This window comes from Hydra vulgaris, chromosome 12 (genome assembly GCF_038396675.1).
Source record: "Hydra vulgaris chromosome 12, alternate assembly HydraT2T_AEP".
NCBI lineage: Eukaryota > Metazoa > Cnidaria > Hydrozoa > Anthoathecata > Hydridae > Hydra > Hydra vulgaris.
The window spans coordinates 38,157,400-38,172,367 of NC_088931.1; the positions used below are offsets into that span (position 1 = coordinate 38,157,400).

The following is a 14,968-nucleotide window of genomic DNA, read 5'->3' on the forward strand; positions in this document are numbered from 1 at the left end:
TGTTTCGTAATTTATTTAACAGTTTTCTTTAATACGATTGTGTTCAAAATCAGGTTACTTTGGTTGCGATTGCAAATAATAGTTATTTTTTAACTCATAAATAATTTAATCTATTATAAACTTTAATAAATTTAATAAAAGATTTTTTTATCCATTTATTGATAAATTAAAATTTTGTGCATGATGAAATAACGTAAATTGATGAAAATATTTTAAAAAATTGAAAAATTTTATTTTAAAACTATGAAAAAAATTTTAATTATAAGTATAACACTATTTAAAAACCAACGACATAAAACTAACTTTATTGAAAAAAAAGGGGAATTTGACGAACGAGTATTTCTCTGAAAAAAAAAAAAAATTGAAAACATACCGTCAGATAATTAATAAAATCATACCGTCAGATAATACTCTTCTATAATAATTTAAATGTTTCCCAAATTTTGAATCGATTTTTTCAATACAAAACTTGCTTTTTCGAAAGTTGGGCAAGTACCTTAAAATGAGGTGATTAAAGCCAGATTACAAATAAATAGTTGAAACTTCTATGTTTTTCTACGTCTACTTCCAAATTTAAATTATCATAAAAGTAAAGTTATTCCGTTAATTTATTACTAAGAATAATTGTAGTTTCGATATAAATATTTTGTAGTTTAGATATAAATATTTTGTTTATTTTGTAGAGGCTATAAAAATTGTAATACTTAAATGCTGCAAAATTATTAGTTGGTTGTAACTGCTATTAATATTTGAGTGGATTGTTATGTTATAACTTATTGTAAATTTATATAGGATGAGTTTTTTATAATAGTGATCAAGTTTATAAAACTTCTAATTAAAATATAACTTTAAGTAACAATGAGGGGGTACTTTTAGCCAAAACATGTAGTGGCTTTGCCCTAAACACAAATCGTAATTAATTTTGAGCAGCCGTGGCACAATGGTAACGCACTTGCCTTAGAAACAAAGGATCCATGGTTCAAACTCCACCTCTGGGCAAGTCTTGCGAATTCGGTTACTTCGGAAGTTCTAATTAAATGCTCATCCTCGGTGCTCTGTGACCGTAAGAACTTTTTGGGACACCTTAATAAAATTAAAAAAATAAAAATAAAATGATTTTTAAAGTTATATTTTTGATTTAATTTTTAGAAATTTTTGTCTATAGATATAATTATTCATTAAACTTTCAATTTCAATTTTTAGAATAGTATATTAATAAAAATCATATTTATAACATAGACATCATGCTAAGAGCATATTAACGTATTGTTAAGAGTTGAGGTTATATTTCGTGTACCCTATATTTCTTGAGCAATAAGTTGATAAAATATCTTTTGTACTATTCTTAACTAGACTCATATTCGTCAAAAAATTTTAAATTTCATAGCAAAATATTTCAGCGTTCAAACCATAGAAAATTCAAACCATAGTTTTGACCATAGAAAATTTAAAGCCCCCTTATTTTTATGGGGTTACAAATTTTTAAAGCTCATAATTTTTGAACGCTGAGTTACTAAATGGCTATTTTTTACTTCTAGACAACTCGAACAACTCAACTGGAATACACTTTGACATTGTGACTAGCAGTTAAAAAATCTAGTGCATTTTATATTTTTTTTGCGAATTTTAAATATTTTTGTGCTGTTTCAATTAATGTATTTTCTTTTTGCTCCATATATACGGTATACTTGGATCTCTTCCCCCATAAAAAAAGAACATTAATTATTGTCTCATAATTTCCCATGTCGCATCTTTAAGCTTTAATAAAATGATTAAAGATGCGAAATGGGAAAATTAACTTTTGAATCATTTCTGTGACGCGTAGGTTTTTTTCTTTCACAAATTATTTTCATTCTATAAGTCATTCATATTTCTGAAGTTCATCGTATTCCACAACGCGTGTCTCAATTTAAATATTGCAGGCTTGTTTCTCTATCAAATATTTAAATTTGTACGCACTTAGTAAATAGTTTTTCAAACATTATAACTTGAATAAAAATTTGAGTCGAAAAATTCATACATTTTTTATAAGAATATTAGTAGAGTCCATAAATTATTATAAATATATCGGAAATCGATCAGTTACTTTGATATTTTACAAAAACATCGCTACAGAAATGATGTTTTTTCACTAAATATAAATTTAAAACATTTACTAGCTTATAAAACAATAAGTATTTTTGATTTTCCCATAATATTGCCTTTTTTTAATTTTGACCCAAAAAGCAATTTGCAAAAGCTGATACTTTTGTTAGAAGCGTTTTTATGAGTATGATTGAATCCTATATCGCAATTCAAGGGAACTAAAATATTTTTTTTTATATTTTCATTTAAGCTATTAATACAAAAATTATATATAAACGCAAGTTTTCTCAATATAGTATGACACTGCCTAATACCGAGTCTGACTCTATATTCAATTACCGTAACCACAATTTAAAGATGCTTAATTAAATGAAGAAGAAAGTGAATACTCCCCCCAGACCGCTCTACCAGTTGTATTTTTTCAACTAGTTCCTGCTTCTGACACTAACAGTCTAGAACGGTATTTTATCTTTTCGTTTTTTGATATTAAGTTTCTTTTAAAGGAGGGAGGGGTAACGAAAAGTTTTGATTTTCATTTATAATGTATATTTAATGATCATCAAACTCCACATCTATGAAACAAATAAAAAATGTAATACTTGCGTCAAACATTGCTTATCTCTACAAAAATGCTGAAATTTCCGAAAATATTTACTTGTGTTTGACATTTATTAATAAACTCATTTGCGATCTCAACCAAATCATTTTTCACTGCTTCCACGTGAGTATGAAGAAATAGCAAGTTGTTTAGGCGGGAATCTGTTGATGTCGATCGAAAGTAGGTTTTAACTCTTTTTAAAACGGAGAAAGATCTTTCCCTAAGAGTATTAATAGCTGGCATGACAAAAATTAGCTTGGCACTCTTTACAACTTTAGTAAATGAAACACTTTTTGAGTGATCCAAACCAGGGAACTTTTTGATGTCGTAACCTAATGATGTTGCAATGCTTGGGAGAAGAGTAGTTTGTGTTTTAGCTAAAGATTGGTTAATGTCTTGACAGTAAAAGTGACAAACGAATTGCAGATGATTTTCCCAACTTTCTCTTTTTATTGACTTGAGAAGAACTTCCTGAAGATCAATATATATTTAATAATCAGGTTGATCAAACCTCTGTTTTAACTTTTGTGAACTATTATATTAGCACATTTTTTACTCGACATTACTTCCTTCTCTTTTTTACAATAAATCAAACCAAAAAAAAAAAAAAATTTCGAATGTATTATTTCCGAATATTAACTTAAAAATAAAAAAATAAAAAAAAATCCGCACGCGTTACAAACTACAAAATATCGCTAAAATAACATCCTTAACAAGAAATTTATAAACAAAACAACTTTTATAAAAAGACATTATCTAGCTTTTTAATGAAACCTTCATTTTATTTTAATATAAACTTTATTTTATTTTTAAAATCTTGTTTTTTATTTAAAAACTTTTTACACAATCGTTTTAAAATGTTTTGTATAATTATTTACAAAAGTGTTATGTATTTTTTAAAGATGGTATTCCACGAAATATGACGAAAGAAAGTTTTATTGAAACTAAAGTAAAATTTCATTTCTAAAACATAACTTAAAAATCATTGCTTCGATTACCCAATTAAATAGGAACAAATATTTGTGAAATATTTACTCAAAATATATCAGTCAATTTATCACAAAATTACTATGAAGAACAAAATGTGAAAATTTCAGCTCTTTTGCGTAGTTATTTCAAAAGTAATATTTCACAAACTTTTTATTACAATCTTTTATTTATATATCGGTTGCTATGGCGTAATTATGGAAAATACTATTGATTTGGTAGACATAAAGCCAAGTTACTCATACTTAATATTAAAACGTTAAGTAAAAAATTTTTGTGATCCGTTAACAGAGCCAAACTTAATTTATTTTTTGTTGTCAAAATTGTATATGCACAATTGTATATGTACATTGTATTGTACAATATACAGTGTATAATGCGCATTGCACATTATACATTTAAGAGTCACACACAATTGAAGCTTATAACTTTAAAGTTGAGGTTTTAAATTTATAAATAATTACACTGTAATGATTGTAGTCAGAGTAATAGTATCGCTTAAGTTTAAATTGATGAAAAAAAAACCCCACTGAATAGTGGAAACAAATTATTTTTAGAAATTCTAATGATGACCCCTGGCAAATTGTCAGGCGATCCCCATTGGGGTCGCGACCCACAGGTTGGCAACCGCTGAGTTAGAGTAAGGTTAGGTTTAGAAAGTCAGGTTGGGTTTTTGATATGTGATGTTTATAAAATGTTTACAATTTTTTACTCTTTAATTAAACATGCATAAATTTACTTATATAAATTTACTCATTATTTCGATTACTCATTTTTTTGATTTATTTGAATCGAAAAGTTGTAAAATTGTTAAGACAGATGGAACTCCGCTGACGGCCTTGTTCGGATGAATTTGTCCTCGAATTGTTTTTTTAATGTCCGGTAGCGGTTATCATTTAATGGAAAAATCCACTAATCTTATTTAAAACACCATATCCATTCAAATTAATTTTAATAATAATTGTTTTCAGTAATAAAACTAATTTGATTCATTTATTATCTGATAATGATATCAAAGTCAATTTACTAACTTAAAATAGTTCAGTTTCAATTGATAAAATCATATGCTAGAATTCATATAAAAAAGGACAAGCATTGATTCATTTATGAAGTTCAAAACAAACAAACTATATTTATTTATGGTAATCTGATTCATAAATAATTGTCTTTATTATTTATCAAATATTTTCGAATATTGAAAAATCATCAGATAAAATATTGTTTTGAACAAATTTTTAGTTCAACTTATAGTTTTTTTAAATCATGAATTATGGTTTCATTATGGCATGATGATAGTTGTTACATTTTTTATTACAACTAATTCTTTTTTATTATATAAGTTCATATTTTAAATTGAATTAAAAAATTTATAAAAACATTTCAAATATTGTTTGCTTCTCAAAATAAACAAAGAATAATTGTTTTATACTTAATATTTGTAATTGCATTCATTTTACTTAATGGTTTAATTTTCTATTTGAGCAGCTCTGTGTCATTTCACATTGGGCTTGATTCTTAAGTTAATTTTATGAAGTTGTTTTCATTGTATGTTTCCTTGAATTTTTTGATTTCAATTCTGTGATTTGCCAATCTTGGTTATTTGTATCTTGAATTAGTTTATTTTAAGTGTCTTGGTATTGTCCAAGTTGTTGTTGTTGTTGTTTTTTTAATTTTATGTTCAGTTTTTGTTTGGATTAAAAATATCTTAATTGAAATTTTTGCTTTTCAATATTAACTGAAAACTTTTTATTTGAATCTTTATTACTTTTAAACGTTTAAATTTTATTACTTTCAATTATTCATAACTCTTTTCTATATTGTTTGTATTTTGTATTTTTATGTAGTTTTAGTTTTTTATATAAAACTTTAATGAAATTAAAAAACCATTAAACTTTATACATTTAAAGTGTTTTGGATTTGTTTACTTTTCATTTTTAGTTTTCAGTTTAATAAAAATGACGCTACAGCAAAAAATGTTACAAATTTTAAATGGGCTAAAAAGTCCAAATGAAAATCATAGAAACAAAGTTGCTCAAGAGTTGCAGCATTTTTTCACAACTGAGCTAAAAGAAATACCAGCAGATCAGCTTAATGAATTAATGGATATGTTAACTCATCATATATGTGAATTGGTTAACAGTACCAATGTAAATGAAAAGAAGGGTGGAATATTAGCAATAGGTAATTGATTATATGTTATATGTTTTAATTAAATAGTTACAAAAGTTTTTATAATATAACTATTTTCTTAAAATATATAATTAATTTGTACAATTATGTACAAGATGAATATATGTAAAAAAGTTATGCATGAAAAATGTTTTACGATTATTGTGGTTAATAATATTTCTGCTAACAGTTTATTGTCTAGAATTATTTTTCAGATATTTTACATAATATTTTGCACTGTATTGTTTAAAATAAAAAAAATAATTTTAAAACACCTAAACTATATTTTTGTAAACATTGCTTCTTAAAATTAATTTTAGGTTGTTATAATACAACATTTAATTAAGTAAATTTGTGGTTAAAGGTTCACCACTGTAAATATCAAAAATAGAGGTTTTAAAGTTCTATAAAAAATATATATATGTTATAAAAGTTATAAAAAAAATAAAATAAAAATAAACCTTTTTTTTCGATTTGATTTTTATTAGGGTAACTTTTGTAATCAAAATACTCAGCAGGAGAAAAAAAAAAAGTTGATTGATTTAATTTGTAGTTAATTAAAAAATCAAAGTTGCTGGGAAAATAATTTCTTATTTCAAGGTTGAAGAATTGTACCAAATATCATAAAAAGAAATAGATTATTTTTAAAAATTGGAAGCATGAGAAGATTTCATAACATAATAAACATGTTAACCTTGTTTTGAATTGAGTTTTGAATTTAGTAAATTCCAGTTGATATTTGATATTTTCAGTAAAAAAAATTGATTAAAAAAATTCAAATTGATATTTTCAGTAAAAAAAAAGAAGTTGCAGTTGTTATTCTACCCTTATTTTGAAAATTAAAAAAAAAATCTTTTGTTAGAAAAAATATCAAAATAATCAACATTATCAAAGTTTCATGTTACAACTTTTTCTTTGCTATGCTTTCTTTTCTATGCTCTTTGCTTTTAAAGTTTCATGCCACAGTTTTTTTTTACACATTTCTCACAAAATACTTAAGTACTCACTATATCTATTTATTGGTATATCAGCATCAACCTGTTTATGTAGTTCTTGAATAAATTTTCAAAATTATTGTATTTTCTTCAAATATCTTGGAATCCTGTTTATAATTATTATTAGTACACGGAAATCTAGTTTATCAAAAATATTAAAGAAACAGTTTTATTTTCTTTAGTCTCTAAAAATGTTTGTGAATTACTTTAAATAATATGCTTCCCATTACTCAATAACTTATATTCCTAATTGCTACTAGGTGAGAGCTTTATCTATAGATCTCCTTTCCAAAATAAAATATTTTGTTAATTAATAAATATATCTTATATCTTCTTTTTTGTAAAGAAAATATATAGATAAAGCTCTCAACCTGCGGTAATTGAAAATATAAATTATGTAGTAATTAGAACATAGCATGTTATAAAAAAGCTCAATAATATTAACCTAATTTTGGCTCCTAATGATTGAACTAATAATTACTCATTTACAAAAGCTAATACTATATTTTAAACAAATTGAGGTATGATCTATGTATGTATACATACACTCTCTCTCTCTCTCTCTCTCTTTCTCTCTCTCTCTCTCTCTCTCTCTCTCTCTCTCTATATATATATATATATATATATATATATATATATATATATATATATATATCTTGAGCAACGCAATAGCCATAGTTGTGAACATATTTTAAAGAAAAACACGATATTTTTTTATCTTGACATGTTTCGTAGTTAACATACTACATTTTCAAAAGATAAAATTACAAATTTAAAACTCTGGATATAAATATAAAATTAAAATTTGAAGACATTACAGAGAAATATTATCAGACAAATATAATTGTTATAAACCAATAAATATTATAATACAAATTATAATACCGTAAATAGCAAAAAAATAAAAGTAAAATATATGTAAATTAAAAAAAAACAAAAAAAACAACAACAAAAAAACTAGATTTATATTATAATGAACAGTTTGTTTATTTAAAGATGGGTTTTCCCATTTAATATGGAGTGCTTCTTTAATTTTCAATTTGTTTTTGTTAGAAGCAGTATCCAAAATTTTAAAACAATTATGGTTACTTAGATTTTTACAACTAACAGATGAAATTAAATGCTTATAAAAATTAGATTGTTTATCACTTGTAAGATGCTCATGAATCCAGGTTGTTAAGTGTCTGGAGGTTTCTCCAATATAACTGGCATTACATCCAGCACAAGAAAATTTGTAAACAACATTGGATTTGAGCAGCTTAGGAAGTGGATCTTTTATACATAAACTGTTTTGTAATTTGTTGGTAGTGAAAATTAAATTAATTATAACATCTTTACAATATTTTTTAATGATTTTATTAACTTTAGATTTAGTAAAATTTGAGTAAAATCCTATAAATGGAAGCTTATAATATCTTATATTATGGTTATCAATACTATTTATCACGGAAGGATTTAACTTTTTATCAACAAATAATTTAATTTCAGTGTCAATTATTTTAGGTGGATATTGGTTATTTTTTAAAACATTAGATATATTTTTTATGTCCTTATCAAATCCTAGCCATGTGTTGTTGATTTTATACGTTCTATCAATTAAACAACTTATAAGACTGATTTTATAACAATAGGGAACAAAACTGGAAATTTTTTGTAAAAGACCAGTATATGTTTTTTTGTGATAAACTGATGTTGAAAGCAAAACAGACTTATTGATAAGAACATCTAAAAATGTAATTTGATTATCTTGTTCTTTTTCCATCGTAAATTTTAAGTTTTTATGTTCAAACTCTGAATTAAAAATAGCGATAATATCATCCACATAACGTTTAAAGAAAATCGGTATGGAGGAAGAGCAATTACTAACCCATTTTTGTTTGTGAAACCCAATAAAAATATTTGCTAAAATTGGCGCTAAAGTACAACCCATTGCAACGCCATCTAATTGATCATAATATTTCTCTTTGATTAAGAAATGAGAACCGGATGTTGAAATTTGAAGTAATTTTTTGAACTGAGCTTTAGAAAAATATTTTAAGCATGTTTCATCTTTAAAGTATAAATCAGTAGCTATATCTATAGTTTTGTTAAGTGGAATATTAGTAAATAAGCTTTCAACATCATAGGAAACTATATCTTTGTTAGTTATATCAACTTGTTTTAATTCCTCAACAAAAGAAAAAGAGTCACAGGTGGAATAAAATTTAGGTATATAAGGAGACAATAAATCAGAAAGTTATTTGGCAAGTTTATAATTATATGTCCGGATTGTTGAAATAATTGGTCTAAAAGGTGGTAGAGAAGAATCTTTACTGAGTTTGTGCATCTTAGGTAAAGCATAAGTTCTTGCTGTTTGTGAACCAACAGGAGTTATATTTATATCCAGAGTTTTAAATTTGTAATTTTATCTTTTGAAAATGTCGTATGTTAACTACGAAATATGTCAAGATTAAAAAATATTGTGTTTTTCTTTAAAATATGTTCACAATTATTGCTATTGTGTTGCTCAAGAAATATATTTTACGATCTAGCAAAATCTTCACAATGACTTTTAACTGTACATATTTTTTGAAAGCTGGAAAAGCTTTATGTTAAAAGTAACAAAGCTCATTTGGATATAAACTTTCTTAAAAACCACAAACTTTTTAAAGTATATCCAAAGTATCTAGGTTTTAACATACCTCATGCAAACCACTCTGATATAATTTCGATAAAAAAGTGATTACTCAAAAGTGCGTTACATAAAAGAATCAACGAACAAGAATCTCTGTTGAACAAATTAAATGGTTTAAAATCTCAAGTAAGAAACAATTGCACAACTATACAGTGGTATTTTTTGTTAAAAGTAATTAATAATAACCTAAAGAAAAATGAACTTTCCATTATTAAAACTCACAAGAAGATATTATGCTCCCTCACAAAATTTACTAACTTTCCTTCTCAACACCAACACTTTGTTCATAATATGTCGTCATGCACTTTACAACATTAAATGGGAAAACCCATCTTTAAATAAACAAACTGTTCATTATAATATAAATCTAGTTTTTTTTTTTTTTTTTTTAATTTACTTATATTTTATTTTTATTTTTTTGCTATTTATGGTATTATAATTTGTATTATAATTTTTATTGGTTTATGACAATTCTATTTATCTGTTAATATTTCTCTGTAATGTCTTTCTTTAATATATATATATATATATATATATATCAGCGTGGAAAATAAGAAATCAAAGGCGAGCGGTCAAACTGACCGGCTAATACATAAAATTGACGGTTAATTGCTTTTTTTGGGTGGTCAAAAATTTAATTTTTTATTTGGTTTAAATTTTCATTGTAGTAATTATTCTGCATGACAAAAGTTTGTAAATAAAAAAATAACTTGATTCTTTAAAATGAACAAACTCGTGTTCCTTTTTTGTTTGTATTCTATTTTTAAAAAAAATGAAAAATAAAAATTTTTATATTATATCAAAACAATTTTAACTGAATACTTAATCAAGTATCGTTTTATGTAATACTACTATAATAATTGCCTTAGTTACAAAAACCAAAGCTTTATCTAACTTAAAAATGTTTTTTTAAAGATACGTTTCATCTGATTCATTATCCAAAGTTTCATCGAAAGACGATTTTAAATCTAAAGACTCGTCTGATAGCGATTGTAAATCAATTAATGTTTTAACAGTTTTTTTTGTTGCTTTTTTTGAATAAATTTTTCGACTTTCTTATGTAGGCCTTCGCAACGTTTCTTTGGCCCATAATTCAATGGCAGGATTCACATCAAATTCTTCACTATTTGTTTCATCAGTGCGCACTCGAATTAAATTATTTAGCCGTTTTTTAGTTAAGCGATTTCTTGTGTCAGTTTTAATTCTATTCATAAGAGAAAAAAGACGCTCAACCTTTCCATTTGAAACAGGCAATAAGAACAACAATTCAACAAGAAGTAGAACTGGACTCCAATCTTTTTTCATACAACTCGAAAAAATTTGATACCATACTTTACGGTACTCAGTTTTATCTGTTGCCAAATATTTGACAGTGTAAACAACTAAGTTATGCCAAGCATCTAACATATTATTTTCACTCTCCTAGTGAAGCCAGCATAATGCAACGGCATATTATAAAAGTCATACAATTTTTCGATGTTATCATCAGCAAATGAATTATTGGTGTTATTTTGCCACCAGTGTTTAGGATTAACATTCCATACATATCAGGAACTGTATTTTGTGCTTCCAAATGCTCTTCTATGGATTCGGCAATTAACGCTACAATCATTGATTTCGAATTCTTAACTAAAGTTAGTGCGTTTGTAAAGTCATGAAGCTCAACATCCTAGACTGGATACTTTCCAGTGTTGTTTGTTACTTTTACAAGGAAACATTTGACATTTGGTAAATCATTAAATTCTTTTTTCTTCAAGCGGCTTAACTGTTTTTTAGTTTGTTCAATAAATTCAGATGATGCTACGGAATCGAAAAGATAAAGATAAACACTTTGCTGGCGATAAAACTTCTATGAATAATGCTATATAAAGAGGTATTCATCCATGATTCCACTTCTGATGATACTCTTTAAACTTTGTTCTTTCTGCTTGAGTAAAACTGAAATCTGCAGTCATGTTTTCGAGATGTTTCATATATACTCCATATTTGTCTAAGATCATCTCAAATGCTTAAATTTTATGTGCAATCCATCGTGTTCCTATTTATTATTGCACAAGTATTTTATTTTATAAAAAGTTTTTATTGCTCAAAACACTGTTTTATAAAAAACTTTTGTTGTATAAAAAAACGAGCATCTAATAAAGTATATTATTTTATAAAGTTTTTTGTATAGATAAAATTGAAAAAAAAAATCCAATATACCTGATGCTTTTTTGCGGCGAATACCTGCAATGTCAAATGAATTACCCTCTTCATGGATAGCAACAAGCTTTCCTAACTGTCGTATTTTTTTTAGGGATTTTTTTAAAATTTTTTTTCAAAATGATGCTATTGACATCATTAAACGCTTTTATTTCTGCAAATTTATCTTTTAACGCTAACTCAAGGCAATGTGCAACACACCAACCAAAAGTTATCCATGGAATTTCTTTCTGAAGTAATACATTTACACTTGTCCTACTTCCTCTATTTACAGCTGCGCCATAAGCACCAAAACCAACTGATTTAGTTTTAAAATTTTCTATACCTTCTGATTCAAGGGATTGACTGATTTTATTGAAAACTCCTTCAGATGTTACATATTCAAGATAAGAAATAAAAAGAAAAAAACACTCAACTTTCCTATTGGAGTAGGATCGAAACTGATAACAAATATAGCTTCTTTTTTAATTACAGATACATCTGTTGATGCATCAATTAAAATACTAAAGTAATTTCGTGTTTTTAATTTATTTCTGAGAATTTTTGACAAACTCAATCCAATGTAATCAATAAAAGTTCCACAAGTTATTTTATTTCTATATACTTGGCCAAACTCTACACCATGATTTTCTTCCAAACGTAGTATTTTAGGGTATACGCTAAGCTGAAGGTCTTCTTTGGCAATAAAGTATGCTACCTCAAATTTTTTTCTTGTTAAATTTAGATCTTTCGTGGTTATGGTTTTCATAAAATATCAGTTTGCCGCATTTCTTTCTGCAGGTTGCTTAATTTATCATTTTGTTCGCTTACATCTATTCCTTCACTTTTCATTGCTAATTTGTAGGCTCTTTGATGTGACAAACCATTTGCATGATCAACTAAATTCATTTTATATATATATAAAATACAATTTTATTTTATATATATATATAAAATTTTATTTTATATATATATAAAATCAAAGCCAGATGTCTAGAGTTGCTAGACATCTGGCTTTTATTATATATTAGGCTGAATTAGTTTGAGGAAATTTTCAAATCAAAAATATGTCTCTCGCTAAATTTGGTGCAAATATGTAGAAAATAGGTTTTCTACATAATTGCTTCTTTATTTTCACTGATTTTATCTATTTAATTAAAATAAATTTATTTCATTTGTGAATATAAACTGTAGATTAGCATAAAAAGCAGAAATACAAGAGAAAAGATACTAACATGAATTTAGATATATTTAAGAAATATATATAATCAATATCTTAATTAAAAATTAAATGTGTCTGTGAGAATCAGCGTAGTAGAAGTAAAAACTATTATAAATTTTTAAAAATCTATTTCCTAATGTTTCACTATATGTAGTTTGAGGGTAAAGTAATCCAAAAGTTTATAAAACCTTTAATTTCTCAAATTGAGAAAAATATAAATTACACCATGCAGACTTTGGCGATCACAAATAAAAGCAGTTTACTTTCTTAGTATATTTTGTGTCTAGAGGACCCAAATGATAATTTTGTGGACCATCTTGATCATCTAAGAATTCAAGGTCTTCGTGTTTGATTTTATCAGATCTTAGCTTAAACTTCAAATAAAATCTTTTAGTTCTGGAATTCCTATCCAAAAAATTTAAAGAAAGTTTCAAAATTAATTTGATTTTTCAAATTTTGTTTTGAATTTCTTTTGGAATTCTTCACCCAATTAGAATGTTTTTTCTCAAGATTTTTAAAAGTTTTTTCCATTTTTACATTGCTAACAACTAGAAATCCTGCTTTAATCCATGGTTGTTTGATTATAGCCATGATACATTCACATTCAGCTTGCTGACATCTATCAACTTTGACTTTAGAGGGCAGTATGTTTGACTTTAGAGGACAGTATGTTTGACTTTGGATGGCAGTATAGAATATCTAGCTTTTTTGTAATTCCATTTTGCAAATTTGATTGACAATATTTAAAGTGTTGCAAAATATCGATATACATTGAATGCTGAGTTCTTAAACAACATAAGTTTTATTAAAATGGTATAAACAATATTAATATAAATAAGCTAATTTTAGTATCTTACAGATTATAATGGTAGGATGTAATAGTATTGGTATTGAGATAAAGGTGTATATACGAACATGATTTATTTTTAGGTAGCTAAAAAATATTTTGAAAATCGTTATAATTCTTCATTTATTTATTGCTATAGAATGAAATATACCTGAAATTGCAGGCCATGCTTTATTGGTAATCTAAAAAGTCTTCTTAGAAGATGGATGATGATAGAATCAAAAACCTATTCTGATGTTTGAAATTTTGTGTAAATTGATGACCCGATAATAAATCATTATTTTAAATAATTGCATAATGTAAGAAACAAGTATATATTTAAAATTTACTTCAGAAACATTGTGTAATGTGCGGTCTCGTGGATAGTTGTTTTGTCTTGTCGCCTGGTGGTGCGGGATCGATTTTCCTTGAGCGCATATCTTTTATGTTATATTTATAAAGTATTTAATTCTAGTTTTATGCGTATTGCCTATGATTGTTGTTGATTAAAAGTTATATTATTTATAAAATTTTATTTATTATAAATATTAGGTGTGCACCCATGGACTGACTTAAACAGGTAGAGCATGCATGGAGTGTACATATATCAACTGAAATAAATAGGTAGAACATTCAGGAAATGTACAAACATCAACTGACAAGGAGTGTACGTACATCAACTGACTAAACAGGTAGAACATGCAGGAAGTGTACATATATCAACTGACTAAATAGATAACTAAATAAATATATAGAGCATGCAGGAAATGTACAAACATCGACTGACAAAGAGTGTACATACATCAACAAGTAGAACATGCAGGAAATGTTTATACATCTATTGACTAAATAGGTAGAACATGCAGGGAGTGTGCATATATCGACTATAGGTTTTGGTTTGGGCAGGCAACAAGTTAAAAAAATAGTGTTAAAAAGTGTTTTAAAAATCAAGGTAAATACTTAAACGTCCGAATAGGTTTTTGATTCTATCATCTACCTTAGAGGATCTTAAACCATTTTTGTGCTAAGTTTTGGATTTCTGATAACTCATAGTAATACTCATTCAGTTACTTGCAAAGTTATGGTAAGGTAGGAATTGACCAGGGCCTTGGCCCTGTTCCTGGCTAAAATGAGACCCCCCCCCCCAGCAAAATTATAGGATTTAACAGGGGTTGATAGCCGGGGCTAAAAAAAATTTATAGTACTTTATGTAATAATTTTATACTTACAT

The 14,968-nt window shown here is 26.1% G+C and overlaps 1 protein-coding gene across 1 annotated transcript in view; it reads left to right on the forward strand.

Annotated features, from left to right (window-relative positions):
* The first annotated feature begins 5,609 nt into the window (after window positions 1–5,609).
* LOC100197178 (serine/threonine-protein kinase mTOR) overlaps window positions 5,610–14,968 on the forward strand; it is a 141,759-nt gene continuing 132,400 nt past the window's right edge. Inside the window, exon 1 of the mRNA XM_065813156.1 lies at window positions 5,610–5,851. Coding sequence (XP_065669228.1) covers window positions 5,626–5,851 — 226 coding nt within the window. The 5' untranslated portion in view covers window positions 5,610–5,625. The remainder of the gene's footprint in view (window positions 5,852–14,968) is intronic.